This window comes from Tenrec ecaudatus, chromosome 17 (genome assembly GCF_050624435.1).
Source record: "Tenrec ecaudatus isolate mTenEca1 chromosome 17, mTenEca1.hap1, whole genome shotgun sequence".
NCBI classification, from domain to species: Eukaryota; Metazoa; Chordata; class Mammalia; order Afrosoricida; family Tenrecidae; genus Tenrec; species Tenrec ecaudatus.
In genome coordinates this window covers 51,930,114-51,947,055 of record NC_134546.1, presented here as the reverse complement: position 1 = coordinate 51,947,055, position 16,942 = coordinate 51,930,114, and the positions used below count along the sequence as shown (strand labels likewise).

The following is a 16,942-nucleotide window of genomic DNA, read 5'->3' as shown; positions in this document are numbered from 1 at the left end:
GGAGTGGAGGCAAGCTGACTCTGCAACTCTGAGTTCTCCAAAAAGAAAGGCACAGCCATTCGTGTCTCATACCAGCTGTTTTATTTCTGAAGTGACAAATGACAGGTGGATGAAATTCTGAGCAACACCCTCCCCATTCGTGTACAGAAGGAAGGAAGGAGCTGTGTCCTTTTGCTCAGGTACCAAACGGTAGTGCTGTAGCAAGGATTCATTTGAGGGTCACCGCACAGAATGACACCTGGAGTTGTGGTCCTTTGGTACTTAGGTGTGTCTACATCCAAAGAATGGGGTTTGATGTTCATCCTGACCAGTGGTCAGAGCAGGAGGTGTTTCCATCCTTTGTCAGCAGCTGGAGCTACTAGCTGGCAATGTTCCGTTGGAACCGGGTCCATCCAGCTGGCTCCCTCTACCTGCCATCAGTCTGGTCTGGCCTTTGACCTTCCTGGCTCAGGTCCCTGCTCTAAGTCAAACGCTTTAGCCAAATTAGGGTCGACCTGACAGGTGGTCTCTGCTTTCACTCAGCAGGCTAGACGGTAGCAGGTGACCTTCATGGGGAGGTGGGAAAGGAGAATAATGACTTGTGGTTGAGGGAAAACCTAGACTCAAGCGGGAGTCCACCTGCCACGACAAATCGCCAACGAGGTGGCAGACAGTGCGTGCGTCCGAGACGCTCGTTCCAGTGGCATTCTGTCACTTCTCTACAACTCATGGCAGGAAGCCCTTTGAAGTATGGCTGTGCAACAGGGAGAGGAACACCGCAACACGCTGCCCTTCAGCCCTCAGATCACGCAGGCTCACTGGCCAGGCGGGGCTGAGCCACCAGTACGGCCCATGGCTTCTCACACTTAAGCTACAGGGGGCATGGGTCTAGTTTTGCTTTACAAGCAAGCACTTTGGTGGGAGAGCACTGCAAAACTTAACAACAGAAAGTGACAATGGACAGTATGGGGCGGGGGGCTGTCACAGGCAAAACCGTTTCCTCTGCACGTCCTGTGAAACACTGGTCCTCACCACAAGGGAAATGATCAGAAACCCCGCCTGTTCCAGCCACTTAGGGACTAGGACAGTGGGGACTGAGGTGGCCCTGCTGCCCCGGGAACAGGTGAGCCACAGGTGTGCTTTTGTCCTTCAGGATGCGCCAGGCATCTAGATTCAGACATGTAGCAAGCCCTGAGAGTATCCTCTGTAACACTGCCCGGCAGGGGGACCTACGCCCAGGGGGTGGCGGGGTGCCTCTCCAGGGAGGGGAGTGGGGCACTTGGGCTGGGCTTTCCTGGCAGACGGGAATTCTGCAAAGCTACTAGGAGCACTAAGTGTCGGTTCGGCCCCAGACACCTGGGAAGAACATCCTGAAAGTGGAAATGAACAGATTGCATATGCAGACTAGAGATGATTGACACTTAAACATTTAAATATAAATTAAGCTATAACTTAAGTCACAACCAGAAGGGAAACCAGAAAGACACTCAGCAGGTGAGAGTGCTGAACACATACACAGGACACCCCACACACGAGGCCATGTTCATTGTGCCAACTTTACATTCATCATGTGCACGGCCGGCGGGCTGCCAGCGCCGCGCCCATCAGGCCGTCTGGCACTGCACTCCGGCCCGGGGCCCGTCATCGTCCTCCTCGTAGGCCTCCCTGTGCTGGCGCCAGCTCTGCTCGCTGGGACTGAACTCCTTGAGCTCCACCTGATCCATGTCGTCGGTGACCCTCACTTTCTGCCGCGGAGGGAGCAAGGCCTCCAGCTGCGGGAGCTTGTCTGCAGGGAGCCACTGTTTCTCGGGGAAGAGCACCTGCAGAGGCGGCCGCAAGAAGGAGCGTGGTTGGACCCCCAGGAAGGCCTTGCGCGGGCGGTCCCGGGGGAGGAGCGCAGCACACTTACTAAGAACTGTATGATCAGGGTCCCCCTTTCCAGGGGAGCTTTGTAGATGGGCATCCCTTCGTTGCGCACACATTTCAGGTCCCCGTGCTTGATCACCTCACCTGGTGAAGGAAAAGGCTTGGTTCTGCATCAGGTACAAAACAGGAAGACGGTGACCTGGAGCTGGGGGAGTCAGTCCCCCCCTTGGGAAGATCCCCCATGAGAACTGGGCAAAGGGCAGTATAACTCAGCACCTGAATGGAGAGCGGGTGAGGGTCACCTGTCAGGTGAGGGGCTCGGGGGGAGGGCTAGAGGCGAAGCTCCAGCAGTGGAGGCGGCGGCCTGCTGAGCACGTAGGCCCTGCGAGGGGCTGCAGACCAGGGCAGGTCCTGTGGGAGCCTCCAGGGATACACTGACGGGCAATGTCTCCCCCCACCTCCTGGAAAATTCTGTGCTAAAAAATTTCTCATATATGATTGGCAACTCAAAGACTGGATGAACATATGAATGAACTGGTACAGAGCACCACCCACATCATGGGAAACATGAACGGTTAAAAACTCAAGTTAGCAGACCCAGTTGAAGTTTTAGATGTCCCAGGAATCTCGAGCTTCTTCATGCCTCAAAGGTAAAGTATCAAGAAACCTAACAAACATTGGCGAGGATTAAATTGAGAATAAAAACACCTAGCCGCAATAGGTTAGGCCGTGGACAGCTAACTTGCCAGTGCAGTCCAGCCAAACAGGCACCGTGGGAGCGCGCCCCGCAACCTCACCTGACTTGGAGGTGATAACCAGGGTGCGATCGTCCAGGGTGTTAATGGTCTTCTTGAAGCCGCACAGGGCCTCCGAGAGCTGGATCTTCATTTTCATGATCAAATCGTGGCCTTGTCTCTGAAAGACACCGTGATCCTTCTGATCAAGCACGATGATGACATCGCCAGGCTCCAGCTCGGGCTCCTGATCGCCTTCTCCATGGAACAGTATCTTCTGCCCGTCCTTCATACCTGCGGAACGTCATCCTTTCTGATTAGCCGGGTCTCCTAAAAGCCAGGCTTGCCGTAAAGCTTTTGAAGAAGAAACACTGAGTCCTGTGGGGTCTTGCGTCAGCAAGCCTCCGACCCTGATGGGGGGAGGTGGGGAAGGGAGCGGTGGCTGGGGATATGGCTGACTGGCAGGGCAAGCGCTGACCATGTGGAGAAGGGAACTCAGCTACGGCGATGTCCGGCGGGCACTGCAATGGGCAGTGGGCAATGAAAGCCACATTAGGAAGGTCCCAAAAGGCACTGCAGGAATGGCTGCCCGGGAAGGGCAGCAGACGGCAGTTCTGGAGGCTGAGGGTCAGGTTACGGAGCACTAGAGGCCTGAACAAGGGGCGGCTTTTAGCCTCTACGAGGGGACATGGGCAGGAACCTGAGGCCAGGCAGGTCAACGGCAGGTGACTGGGGCGTGGGGACTCGATGGCCCACTTTACTGCCGTGTCGTGTCGATGAGGGTTTTCACGCAGAGCGAGCCCTGCGCAGAGCCTCACCTTTTTCCACGTGCACCTCGATTAGCTTCTTCTCTCGGACCACCTTGGCCCCACTGCAGCCCTCGCAGCGGTCCCTGGGGTTGATGCGCTCGCCCTGGCCCTTGCACTCGATGCACACGGTCTGGATCTGCTGCACCAGGCCCGGCCCGATCTGCTGGATGTGGATCTGCATGCCTCGCCCCTTGCACAGCGGGCACTTCTCCGCCGAGCCCTTCTTCCCCCCGACACCTGCGGGGGCAACAGGCAGAACACACTCACCCCTGGAAGTGGCCCTGCTGGGCAGCACAGCAGGCGGGCCCTGGCGTGAGCTCCGACTGTGCAGCAGAAAGCAGTCAGGACGCGCCTAGGTTCTAGGCGCCTCTGGGCAGATGTTCACATGGACACTGGGCATTCTCGCCTGTGGCTGCGCCAAGCCAAATTCATGATCCTCTCATTCATGATCCTCTCTTCCCTTGTTCCCACTGCAAGCGTGACAAAGACCCAGGAGCAGAGGTGGCTGAGACGGGCAGGCAGGGGGGACACAGCTCTAGCGACAGAGCCGGCTGCACAGTCCAAGCAACTCTGTGAGGCAATGTGGACATTTTGTTTCTTGAAAAAAAAAATCCCATTTTAAAAACTAGCAATTGATTTCCATCGGAGGTCAGCAAGCTGGCGTTGTGGATAAGTCTGAGTGGACACAGCAAACTGGCCCAGGCTGCTTGTGTGCAAATTTGGGTTCATGACCAGTTACCGTATGGCCTGTAAAGCCTAAATAGTTTACAGAATACAAATTGGCACCCACTGACTTAGGGGCATTCTCTTGGTTTTTAAACGATTAAGGTAATTGTGCAACATCTATGTTTAAATGTATAACCCAACACAAACATCCCTTCAGGCAGATCTGACTCAAGCCTTCCGCTTGGTCTTCATACATGAAAAGAGATAATTTTTCCCTTAATTAGAACCAGCCTTGTTTGGAGAGCTAAAGGATCAGAATTGTGAGATTCTTTTAAAATTCATTTACCTTCACATTTCTCACAAATTACATTTTTCTGGAGGGCCAATTTCTTTGTGACTCCATTATATAAATCTTCAAGAGTTACAGACAACTGATGTACAACATTCTTGCCTTATCAAGAAAAAAAACACACACAGTTAGTCATAGAGCATCAACAATACCCGGGCCCTCCGTACCACCCTCCTCCCGATGATGCTCGGCCCCACAAGTCTCTGCCGACTGGAAGCTACGCCGTCCGTTTATTCCCCACTCTCAGTCTAAGGGAAGCGGTGCTTCTATTCTGCCTGCCAGGACAAGAACGAATATTCTCTCTAAGCGGGGAGGCAGTGATTCAATCATTTATAGCTGTCAACAGCCTGTATTTTCAGAGACTGAGTCGGGACAGGGAGCCCGCCAGTTGAGAAACCCTACGGCAACACACGGTTCCCCAGATGGGCTCCGTCAGTCCATCCGTCCCGTGAGCGGGGCCTTGCCTCAGAAACCCAGTGCTCTCAGCCTTGTCTTCGGCCGCTTCCTTGGGCACATTGCTCTTTACCTTCTGGGAAAACATGGGCCTTTTGGCATTTGTGACTGAGTGAGAATCCTTTCATCTGCCGCCTGACTCTGTGTACCTGAAGCAAGGACAGTGGGGGCATTTTGCCCTGGGCTGTGCCTGCTGGGTCAGGACTGAGGCACCAGGCCCCTCACTGTGGCCACAGGACTTTCAATCAGCAAGGCAAGCTGACCTTGTGTGCTGGCTGGCTGCTGAGACAATTTCATTAAGGGTGTGAAGCTGCTCGTCTCCAGGGAGGGAGCAGGGCAGGCGATGCACGAGAGCTTCCTCCCCTCCCCACGGTCAAGTAGACCACGAGGCCGCAGACCCAGGCCATGGGCTTGTTCCTAATAAACACTTGGACACTGTGTTCAGAGTTGAGGCGTACAGTTTCTAAAGCCCAAGGTCAATGATAATGTGGCAACGAGTGTGGTCTCATTGATTCCGGATCACACGTCTGGACTCCAAGGCAGAGCCCATTTGTTCTGATGTCATCCAGAGCGGTAAGCAGCTTGATCACCTCATGATCAGGTCCAAGGGGAGTCTCAACTGCACGGGGTGTGGGCTGATGGAAACCAGCCAGGGGTGACTGCTCACATGTGGCAGGAGGGAAGAGGGAAAATATCTGCTCAGACAGCCACCCCAGAACTCAACATCGGAGTGGCTGGGGAATAAGCTTCTTCCCTGGGAAGCTCCTGTCCCCATAGAGCTCTCAAGAGGCAGGTAGTGGGTCACTCTACAAAGATTCACAACATGAGGAAGTTTGTGACCTAAAAACCTGAGCAGGCTGGGAAAATAAGACCGAGTGACTATGGCAGGGGGCCTAGTGGCGCTTGGGGGTGCCTGAAGGCCCCGCTCAGGTGGAGGGAAAGGAGCCCAGCGGGGGGTGGTGGGGGTCGGAAAAGGCCAGGGCTTTCTTGGCTGCTGTCTTTACAGACACAGACTGCCAGGCCTTCTCCAGCAGTCGACCTTTCAGTTAGTCGCTGGGCACAAACCGTGTGGGCCACCCAGAGGCCTGATACCATTCCAATCCCTTAGGTGCCTGGCCACAACAGTAGCGAAAAAGAGGACAAATTGAACTTGACCTTCGTCTTCCCTACCCACCACTCCATCCACACCTGCATGGGTGGGAGGGTGTCAGGCACTGGCTGAATATGCAGCGAGCCAAGGTAGCCAGGAGACCAGAGAACAAAGGACAACTGGACAAGAGTGATCCTAACATGTGGCAGGGGTGCCCTTCAAAGCCTGGCCCGCCCCGTCCCAGCAACACCCACGGGCTTTGGAAACACGGAAGGAACCTGCTTACGGTTGAGCATTTACCTCTTCTCTCTCTAGCCATTCGCCCTCCACCGCCAAAGAACATGTCGAAGATGTCCATGGGTGACGAGAAGTTGGGGCTGCCAGAGCCACCTTCCTTAATCGCCTGCTCCCCGCCCTGGTCATAAATGTCCCTTTTCTTTGGGTCTGACAGCACTTCGTATGCCTGGGAGATGAGTTTAAACTTGAAGAGGAGAGAAGAGAGAGGCGGTTTGAGTTGGTGGAGCAAAAGCAAGCCCACGGCACGGCTGGGGCACAGTCACAGGGAACCTGGTCTTGAGTCTTGACCGGGCCCTTCTGATCCCAGGCACACTGGGAGTGGAGTGGAACTACCCCTGAGGGACTGGTGACGGGCACGTGGCAGCGACGACGGAGCAGCGGGACAAGGAAGAGTCTCTAGAGACTGGCTGCGGTGGGAAGAAGGATGCACCAACAGGTGCAGGCCTTCATCGATAGCCTCAGAAGGCCCAGGCAGGGCCCTGGGGGCTACCCCTGGTGATCCCACATGGGGCCTAGCTTCTTCCAACAGCAATTCAACGGCAAACATCTTATGGGCACCAAAGTGTCAGACACCGTACATAAACCCGGACTCCCATCCCAGCCCCACACTGTGGTCTTCTTATCTGACCACACACCAAAGCTACATTGCCTCCTGCCCTCGCAGCTCAGTGGCAACAAAACCTGTCGCCTCTATCATCAAATGCCTTAGTCCCCTAATACCCTATAGCTTCTGGGTGGCCTTCCTGCGAAAAATCCAATCATAAGAAAACCTGAATCGAGGGGCATTTGGCACAGGGGCCCAGACTCCCCAAAAAATCGTATTAGAGGTCAAATTCTGAGCTATGGATGACAGTGAAAGTCCCCAATGAAATCCCCGGGACAACTGACCAGGGCTGTGAACAGTCTTACCCTTAGACAGCGTGCACTGGAAGGTGACTACAGACAGTTTGTTAACAATGTAACATATTTCATTTTTGACCTACTTTTAATTGGCACTAATTTCTATTCTGCTTTCACTTAGACTGAGGTTTTCCTGTTTTATCTTGTTGCTGTTGGGGCTTTTTGTTGGATTCTCTGTATATGAAATCCAGGTTAGGTAAATTCATAGAGATGCAACTAGATGAATAGTTCCTTGGGGTTATGGCCTTGAGAGGGAAAGAAGAGCTAATAATAACGGTTACAAAAATGAAAAAATGTTCAAAACTGATTGTGGTGGTGATGACACAACTATTAATACATTTAAACCACTGGGTTGCATGGTAGGTGAATTATGCCAATAAAACTGTTTAAAATTATTTTTAAATGCCAGTGTCATGAAAGACAAGAGGAAAGGAGGCCAACAAGTACACTAAGTGCAACGTATGAGTCTGGGTCGGATCTTACACTGGCAAGGGAAAAAAGTTTAAGCAGACACTAAGTTGCATGTTTCTCAATGTCAAAATTCTTGAATATGATAACTGTATTTTGGCGTTGTAGATTAAATTGTGCGCGCACCCCACCCACAACAAAATGTGTCTAGTTGGCCAGTCCATGATTCTGAGTATCATATGAGGTACTTCAAGAAATGCATGGAAAATGGTCTTAAAATAAAATGGACTATTTCCACAAACTTTCAGAAACATCCTGTTGTGGTGACTCTCCATTTTGTGCTCGGATGCAATGAGCCTGCATGTTGTAAATCCTCATCTCTACAATGCTAATGGGACAAGATGCAAACGCCAGGCCGCGGCTAGATTCTGGGTGAAGTCAAGCTTTGGGGGATAGAAGAGAGGAGGTGGGAGCTGACGGAGTGTCCTTAGGACCCGGCTCCCTGTGCTGAGAGGCAACTAGATCCAAAGCTGATGCCAAGACACAAGGAGATCTCCCAGGACCCTGGGCTCACTGACGAAGAGAAAAAGCCTTCTCTCGGCCTTCCAGCCTGCGGAAGCGCGGGGAGTGCTTTCGTTTGTTAACGTCTACTTCTGTGGTAGCAGCGCCGGGGAGCAGAGACATATGGCCATGCACAAGGACATGCTTGTTCCTGAAGGGCCGCCTGTGACAGGAGGGAGGGCTGAAAGATTAAGGTGTAAGCAACTTGCTCTCAAAAGCTTTAGCCAACAGGAAGAATAGAAATGAATAAAACAGTCCTCCCTCTGCTAGCACATACCTGAAAGTGGATGACAAGGAAGATTAGCACGGCCCTTGCACATGATGACACCCAAATTCCTGAAGTGTCCCATATTTTGGGGTGGGTAACGGGGAGCCAACGACAACGAGTACAGGGCAGAAGAAACGTCCCAGAATTGATTGTGGTGACGGCTGTGTAACTCTTAGGAAGGTGACTGAACAATTGAAATGTATGAGATGTGAATTATATGTCAATAGAACTTAAAAAAGAAAGAAATGGATAAAGAAAATACAGCAACACACTTGCTACTGGTGAATCATCTTTTCTATAGGCACAGACGTTTTAAAAATAAAATCAAGACACCAAAAGACTCCAATCTTCCCTTTTCACAGCTAGCACACCTGCCCTGGCAAGGCCACCTGGTTCAGGAGCACCGCAGTGGCCTGCCTCCTCACTGGTCTCCCAGTTCCTACCCCACCCCGGCTTTCCGTGCTCTCCACCCAACGACCAAGCCCCCAACTCCCCAAGGCGCTCCTCTCATTCAGAGTCCAACCAGGCCTTATTCTCATCAACAAACCAACCTGACACCTGGCCTCGTCTCCTACACGTCTCCTCCTCAATGCTGTTGCTCAGCCCCCAGCATGCACTGCGGTCTGCACTGCTTCCCCATCACTTCTTTCAGGCCTTTGCTCCCTTCTCGGGGAAGCTTCCCTCTGGATCTTGTTTTAAAGTTGCAACCCCACTCCCAGAAATTCCCTCTCATTTACCCTGCTTTCCTTCTCTCCCCATGCCCAACCCCATCTTGGGGGCAAGATTTCCTCAGCTTTGCCCATGGCTGGACGCCCATGTACAGTGAAGGTGGTAGGTATATCTGTGTCCTATGACTGGGGATACCCAATGAAGAAGGGAGGCTCGGGACTTTCCCTGCAGGACAGTTGATATAGAAATACCCTAGCATGGCTCCATGAATCCTACAGAGGGCCATGAAGAAATGACAAACACGGAGACAACCGACAGAGATGGGTTTCCTCTGACTCTACAGGCCTCTGAGCTGAGAGGTAGCTAACAAGGCAGCTAGGGCTTTTGAAATGCTAATTCTCACATAATTTCTGCAAAGTATCATCCACTACGACTACCCCCACCCCACTCTCCATTCCGCAATTGGAAATTGTAGGCGTCCAAGTCCCAGAATGGAAGATCAGAAAGGTCAGGGTGCCCCCGAAAATTTCCCAAGCCTTGTTTGTAGGCCTGGGGTTAGGTATATCCGCTTCCTGAAACACTCACCAAATACCCCCATACTAACAAGGTACATGAGCTTACAGGAATTCAGTAATCACAGATGGAAAGGATAGAGTGATTTTCGTAGGACTGGACGCATTCAATCAGAGGCCAGATCTAGCACCACAGAGAGGCTCTGAGTTAACGCGTGGGGTCTAGCCCACCTCTAGGGTCCCAGCATCCCAAGGCCTACCCCAGTCCTTCTTTGCCTGCTTCTCACTCTTGGCTGCGGAGAGCAGCAGACGGGCCCACGTTTCTAACGGTGCGAATATGCCACAGACCCTCAGTGGATTATCATGCAGCTGAGGAGAGAGTGTCTGAAGATCACGGGAAAGGCCTTGTGAGGAAAGAGTAAGTGGAGGGGGAAAGTCTGGCTTCCAGCAGGCGGGGGCCATCCGACAAGCAGGGCAGTGACAAAGGGGAGGCTGAAAGGCTCTGCAGTGCCACCCTCTCCTTTGTGATGGATTTATGGGAAAATCCAACACCTCAAACTAAATGTTCAGTGAACCTGACCAAAAGGCCAGGCTCACTTCAAAAGCTGGGTAGGGTAATGGCCAAGAATGTATCCCATGCTCTTGGAAGGGTCTGTGTTGCTGACCTGCCAGCCCTGCGTCTTAGCGAAAACCCACTGCACACCAGGACAGGCTCCACACGGAGCGTCCGGTGACAAACACGGGCTACTCGATGCTTAGCAACAGGGGACAACAGGGCAGAAAACAAAGACTGACACCCAACGGCCTTCTCAGTTGTCCTGGGACAAGAGGGAGAGGGCTAGCTTAATCTATTTTTGAAGCGACATTAATAATACAGTGACAAACGTAGGAGGGAGAAAAATAAGCTTAAGAGGGAAGGAAAAAACAAGTTCTACTGGTGACAGATAAAAGTGGGCAAGAACAATACTCCGGACCCACACAAGACAGAAAAAAGCCAGCACAGGGTCCCGGCACATAGGAGGGCCAGGACAGGAGCTATCCGGTGAAGAATGAATGCGCTCTCTCCGGAGAACCGCAAAAAATGTCTCTAAATTGTCCTCCCAGTCTCCTCATTCCCTTTGACTTCCAATTCCAATTCCCACAGGTCTCCCAATTCCCGCTTCCTGCACCTGAACAACTTCCCTTCCAAACTGTGCCTACTGCAGGCCTCTCTCTGGGCTCCGCCACACAGGGGCTCTCAAAGCTCATCCCTCTCGGGACATCTCCAGCCATGCTTTCAGCCAAAGCACACTTTACCTCTACGCCCGGGCCTGCCCAACACTACCAGCAAGACCGAGGGGACGGCACAACCGCATGAGGACTAGGGCAGTCGGTCAGTCTACGAAGACACCTTCCCTGAGAATTCAACTAAAGCGTGGGGAGGAGCTAGCTTTCCGGGCGGAGGCACATCACAAAACCTCCACAAGCTGCAGGGGACCTGTGGGACCTCGTGTGCCACCCGGCATCTCACCTATGTGATACAAATTCACAGCCGGTTTCTAAGTGCATAAGAAGCCACCTGCCCAGACAGGTAGGGCGAAGGCCACACAACGTGGCTGCACAGGTCAGACCCACGTGCGGGGACAAAAGCCTCGTCAGCCCAGTCCAGAGCCACCGAGCCAGAAACTTACTCCCTGTAAATGCTGTGAGTTTGACCTGAAACCAGGATCAGGAGGCTCGCCCAGGCGCTGCCTTCAGCCCAGCTGCTGGGAGGCGGAATGAGAAGCCCAGACAGGCTCACCTTAAAGGAGAGTCTGAGTGCCAAACTACAATGAGCTCTGGGAGCGTGCCTGTGAGTCACCTTGTAGAGAGCTGGTAACTTTAAGAGCTACAGTAAGCCACCTAAATATAGATGAGAAAATGGTCTCACAGGAAAGCATTTCAAACTTGTGACAGCCGGATTCAGCACAGGAGGCTAAATATAAATATTCTACCATCCATCGCTGCCACCCAGCCAACCTTCCTTAGCAGCCGTCTCCAGCTCGGAACAACCAACACAGACAGGTATTTTGAGACTAGCGGGTCTAAACGCTAGTCTGGTGATGGGTCTGTGGCTTCGAAGGCAGTGCAGACGCCATTGCATTAGCAGCAACAACAGAGCCACCTTCCCAACCCACATGACACAGCCAAAGTTTTCCGAGAAAAAGGCTAGAAGTGAAGGGTGATAAGTGGCTCGTGAGCATCCTTGTCCCTCTAACAAGCAAACAGAGATTTTATTTAGGTCACTATTCAAAGCATTTTCTGCCCATTATAGGCACTTAAGGCCAATCAGGGGCCTTTAATCACAGAAAATCTAAAACATATAAGAGGATGTGCCCAGGTGTAGACCTTCTTCCCATCACTGTTTAAAAAGATGGGGAGGGGTGCTTCTCCAATGTCGGACCACCTTTATCAAGCACCGGAGAGGCCCACAAAATGAACAGCCCTTCTGAAAGGGGGGTGGGTGGGGTGGCAGGCTCGTCATTAAAAGAAACTCGTTCCTGGGGTTATGCATCCGGATGGAATATCGACATAAAAGTGATGCCCTCCCAGTAGCTCCCTGCAAAAGTACAACTTGGGGGGGGGGGGTGCCTCCAGCCTGGGTTTCCCTGTTTGCTGGCTGCCGCTCCCATAGGAACACCTGCAAACCGTGCGGGGCGGGGTTCCCACGGTTCGGGCGCCTGGCAGCAAGCCCTAAGGCTCCATCAGCACTTGCGGAGTGGATGGAGCAATGAATGAGCCCCGCGGGGGCTCCCGGGGGGCCCAGGTCCCGACGTTCCCCCACCGCCCACCCAGAGCCGGGCCCCAAGCCTTGCCAAAGACCACGCCACCCGGGCCCGCCGCCCCCACCCCGCTGCGGGCACCCCGGTGCCAGGCGCCCGCCCCGCCGCCTCCGATGACCCGCTGCCCCCGTCCGGCCCGGCCCGGCCCGCACCTTCTCGCCTTCATCCGGGTTCTTGTCCGGGTGGAACTTGAGCGCCAGCTTGCGATAGGCCTTCTTGATCTCCTCGGCGGAGGCGCTGGGCTTCACCCCCAGGATGTCATAGTACTGGGTCTCCTTCACCATCTTGTCCCTGCCGGCGGGCGGGCGGGGCGAGGCCGGTGAGCGCGCCCCGCCGCCCGTGTGCTCCTGGGCTCGCGCCCGCCCGTCCGCGCGTCCGTGCGTCCGTCAGTCCGTCCGCCTTCCGCGCCGGTGCGCCGCCCTCGAGCCGCCGGCCGCTCCGCGGCGGGTTTTATTCGGCGCCGGCGGAAGGTTCCGCTTGGAGACAGTGACGCCACAAAGGGCCGGCACCTTCGCCGCGGTTCCGGCGCGCTCGCGTTCGCGTCCGCCCGGCGCCCCCCGGCCGCGGCCCCCGGCGCCGTCGGGCCCGCTTACCTGGTGTCCTCGGGCGCCTGCTCTTCCGGCCGCCCCTCCGACTCCCCGGAACTCCAGTTCTGACTGCCGCCCCGCGCCATGCCGGGGGCCTTCGGAGGCGGCTTCGGCGCCGAGGGCGCCCTCCGACGTCCGTCCCGCCGCCCCTGGGCCGCGCCCTTGCCCTGCCGAGTGTCCGTCGGGCCCGCCGGCTCGAGGGTCGGGCCGCCCGCCGAGCTGCGCGGGCTGGAACCCTGCGCGGAGGCGCTGGACTGCGCGCCGGGCGGCCTGCGGTCCCCACCCGGCCTCTCCCCGTGGGTGTGGCCGCCCTCTGTGCCGTCACAGCCCGGCTGCGCGCCCGGCGCTGCCTCGGACGGTTGCCTTCTGGAGGCCTTTGGAGTGGGCAGGGGTCCTTTGCCCCGGCGGGCGCCTGTGCCCGCAGGACGGATGGGCGACGGCTGCCGTCGGGGCATCTTCAAGGCTGGGTAGACCGGAGACCTCCGAAGAATGGACTTCTGCTGGCGCGGGGTGTGGACGGTGGCCTCTCCACTGCCCGCCACTGGGAACCCCTGAAGCCCCCCAGATGATCCCCTGAAGCCCCCCACATGTCAGCAGTGACGTCCCTCAGAGGTGCGTAGTGACGCCCCTCGCGTGTAAGCGGCCGTGCCTTGCAGGCCTGCAGCAGTGGGCAGTGCCCCTGCGTCCCCGCTGGTGACACACCGCCCAGGCTGGGCCAGACCCCACGGCCCCCGTTGTGCACCTCGCGGGAGTGGCCGCACCCACGGCGCTGGCTGGACGTTAGCACCAGCCCGGGGTGCCCAGGTCACTGCCCTGTCCCAGGCAGTGCCCGGGCAGCGGTGATCCCGGCAGGCCGCGGGAGAGCGGACCACGAAAGCAGAACCAGGCACCGTCAGAGAATGAGGCTCAGCCTCCGCTTCTTGTCAGCGAGTAGCCACTGCCCATCGCTCCACGTGGCCTTGTTTCTGGGTCTGCTGCAGGCGTCACCTCCGTTAGATGCTTAATGGGGGTGAGAAAGAACGTTCAGTATCAGAGCTGCTCCTGTTCTTGGAAACTTCAGTGTGTGTCCCCCTCCCCCACCTCTGCTTCATGTTCTTGTAGGGCAGAGGAAGAAATCAGGGCTGGCGGTCAGAAATTTGGGATTTTCTACCAGAGCTGAGGAGCCCTGGAGGTGTAGTGGTTACAGGTTGGGCTGCTAACCTCAAAGTCAGCAGTTCAAAACCACCCCCTGCTCCACTGTGGAAACGTTAGGCTTTCTACTCCTGTGGAGAGTTACAGTCTCCAAAACCCACAAGGCCAGGTCCAAGATGACCTACAGGATCACTATGATTCAGAAACACCAGATGGTAGGACTGTTGTTTTTTTAAGGACCCCAGCTTGTCAACCATCAGGGGCTTTTTAATCTGTGTTATAGGACACCACCATTGTCACCAGCCTGCCTGCCTGCCTGCCCTGAAGAGCTCTGAGCAGGATTAAGTGGGATCACTATTAAGGCTCTTAACGTAGTAGATATGAAACCCTGCTGGTCATTGGAATCCCCTGGGGAGCTTTTAAAAATGCTGGGTCCAAACTATAGTCTCTAGGGGTAGATCCAAGGAATTGGTTTTATTTAATTTTTTGTTTTTAAAGCTCCCTGGCGAATCCAATAAGCAGCACCAAACTGGCTTAAAAGTTGGACTGAAACGTCAGTGGTTCACACCCGCAAGCTACTCCTGGGGTGGGAGTGAGGAGGAGGCAGCGTCCCTGAAGAGTTGCAGCTGTGCAAATGCCCTGGGGCAGTTCTACTCTGTCCTAGAGGGGCGCGAGGAGTGGGAAGCGACTCCCCAGCTGGGGGTTTGGGTTGGTTCCAGTGGTCAGCCAAAGCGAGAGCCACAGCCCAGCAGCACACAACTGGCACGGTTCATACTCATCGCCAGTGACAGCGGGAGGAGCAGTTTATGGTCCAGCACTGGCACGTCTGTGTGACCATGGACAGGTGATGTAACCTTTCTGAGCCTCCATTTCCCCAGCCTCTTAATAGGGATAGTGCAGACAGCACCGGCTTCATAGCACTGATATGAAGATTAAATGAGAGAGTGCTTATTAAGCATCTGGCAGTGTCAATATGTTGAAGTGCTCGCTCGCGCTCGCTCGCTCTCTCTCTCTCTCTCTCCCCCCTCCCCCCTAAGCTAAAGAAACCATTGATAATCTAGTACAATGTTTTCCCAGAATCAAATAGGATTTGCGGCTTCTTTCACACATATTTATCAGTTGTGTGTTTATTTTCATGGTGACTTTTATGACACAACACTGGTCTTCCAGCTGCAGTAAGCCACACAGTTTCCTTTCACAGATCAGTCTGAGACGGCACAGGCGGACAAGGAGGCCTCTGCTCTCCGGTACTGCTATCGCAGAAATGGGCGGTCTAGCAACCCAATGTCTTTCCTCGCAGTTGAAAGAGCCAGACGCCCAAATTCAGAGTGCCAACCCCAGGGAAGCCCCTCTCTGCGGGCTCTGGGGGAAGGGCCTGGTCTTTTCACCTTCTGCGTCTGGGTTTTTTGAACATTTACATGGGACCTCGACCCCATCTTACCCCTCTCTGCTTGTAGCTCGAATTTAACTTCTTATATCTCATAAAGGAGTGACTCAGAATCCACCCTACACTAATCCCACCTCATAAAGGCAACCCAGTGGGGGGGTGGGGGGGGAGGTTATGGCTGCAGGCATAGAGAGGAGGGTTTGCAATCCTTTGCAGGAGGATGCAGCTCCACCATAACAAAGGGTAACGCAAAGTGGATGGCATTTCCAGGGCTGAAATTTGGGAAACACTGGCTCGATTGTACACCACCTCTTACTAATGAGGAGATGTTCCTTGTCAGGTGCAGTCAAATCGGTTCTGACTCAGTGACTGGACAACAAAATGGAACACTGCCCAGTCTCACAATTGTCCTTGTGTTTGAGCCCATTGAGGAGACTCTTAACGAGGGCACTGCCTCCACCTGCCAATGCCAGACTCCCTTCGTGCCGCTAGGTGTCTGGAAGTAGCTTTGGCACCAGGCACAGCTTCTGTGGCATCTCAGGAAGAGGAAAAGCTGTATCTGGTTGGAGGAAGGACCGCAGACCAGGCACTGGGGATTCCCTTGAGCAGAGGTGGGAGGGAGGGAGCCACGTGGAGGGCAGCAGAGTGGAAGCAGCGAGCAGACCGATAGCCAGGATGGATGGGAGTCCCTGAATCGGGCGAAGCACGGGCCCTGGGGCTTCCGCTGGCGGACCTGGAAGTCCCTGGAGGCCTTCGAGCAGGAGCCACATTCGGAGGATTAAATAACCAGTAGCAGAATCAGAGGCTGGGAGCGTCTGGACTCCTGGCGGAGGACTGGAGTGGGCATGCAGGCTTGAGAGAGCCTCCGAAGAGCCAGCACCTACCGGGGCTTGACAGGCTGGCCCAGAGCGTGCATGCAGAGGAAAGCAGCCGCCCTGAGGAATGAGAAACTCGAGGGGAGGAATGGAGACCATGGAGGGCCAGAGGTGACACGGCAGAAGGGCCAGCAGAGGGACGGGGCATGGAGGAGCTCCTGTTTCAGGGGAGGTCTGGGAGATGGGTCGGGCTCAGAGCCACCCTAAGGTCAGAGGAGGGTTCGAAAGCTGTGATCTCGAGACCTCATCTTTCGCCCCTAGAGTAGCTGGTGGGTTCAAACCACTGACCTTTTGGCTAGCAGCCAAGTGCTTCACCACTGTGCCACCATGGCTCTTTTTCAGAGGATCGGATCTTTGCTGAGCCCCGGCTATAGCACGTGTCACTTTAGGCCATTATTTCAGCATTGGGAGGGACTTCTGCTTGAGAGGTCCCGCCTTTCCTTGATGGGCTGACTCTGGGGAATTGACCTCTCTGTCAGCCTGCTTTGTCCAAGGAGGTGAGAAGCAAACCTCTCCCTCACCGAGTCTGTGTCAGGATTAACAGAGACAAGGCGCGTCAAGTGCTCAGCATTGGCCTGGCAGAAGGCAGGGCATTTGTTG

General features: G+C 54.8%; 1 protein-coding gene across 1 annotated transcript; it reads right to left on the bottom strand.

The window, feature by feature from the left end:
- Positions 1 to 64: 64 nt before the first annotated feature.
- Positions 65 to 13,232, bottom strand: DNAJA4 (DnaJ heat shock protein family (Hsp40) member A4). The gene is made up of 8 exons (XM_075535281.1): positions 12,956 to 13,232; positions 12,515 to 12,653; positions 6,247 to 6,427; positions 4,401 to 4,505; positions 3,398 to 3,625; positions 2,643 to 2,873; positions 1,889 to 1,989; positions 65 to 1,799 (listed from the first exon to the last, which is right to left on the bottom strand). Exons 1-8 carry the CDS (start codon positions 13,033 to 13,035, stop codon positions 1,584 to 1,586), a joined length of 1,281 nt encoding a protein of 426 aa, XP_075391396.1. The 5' UTR covers positions 13,036 to 13,232; the 3' UTR covers positions 65 to 1,583.
- Between the last annotated feature and the right edge of the window lie 3,710 nt (positions 13,233 to 16,942).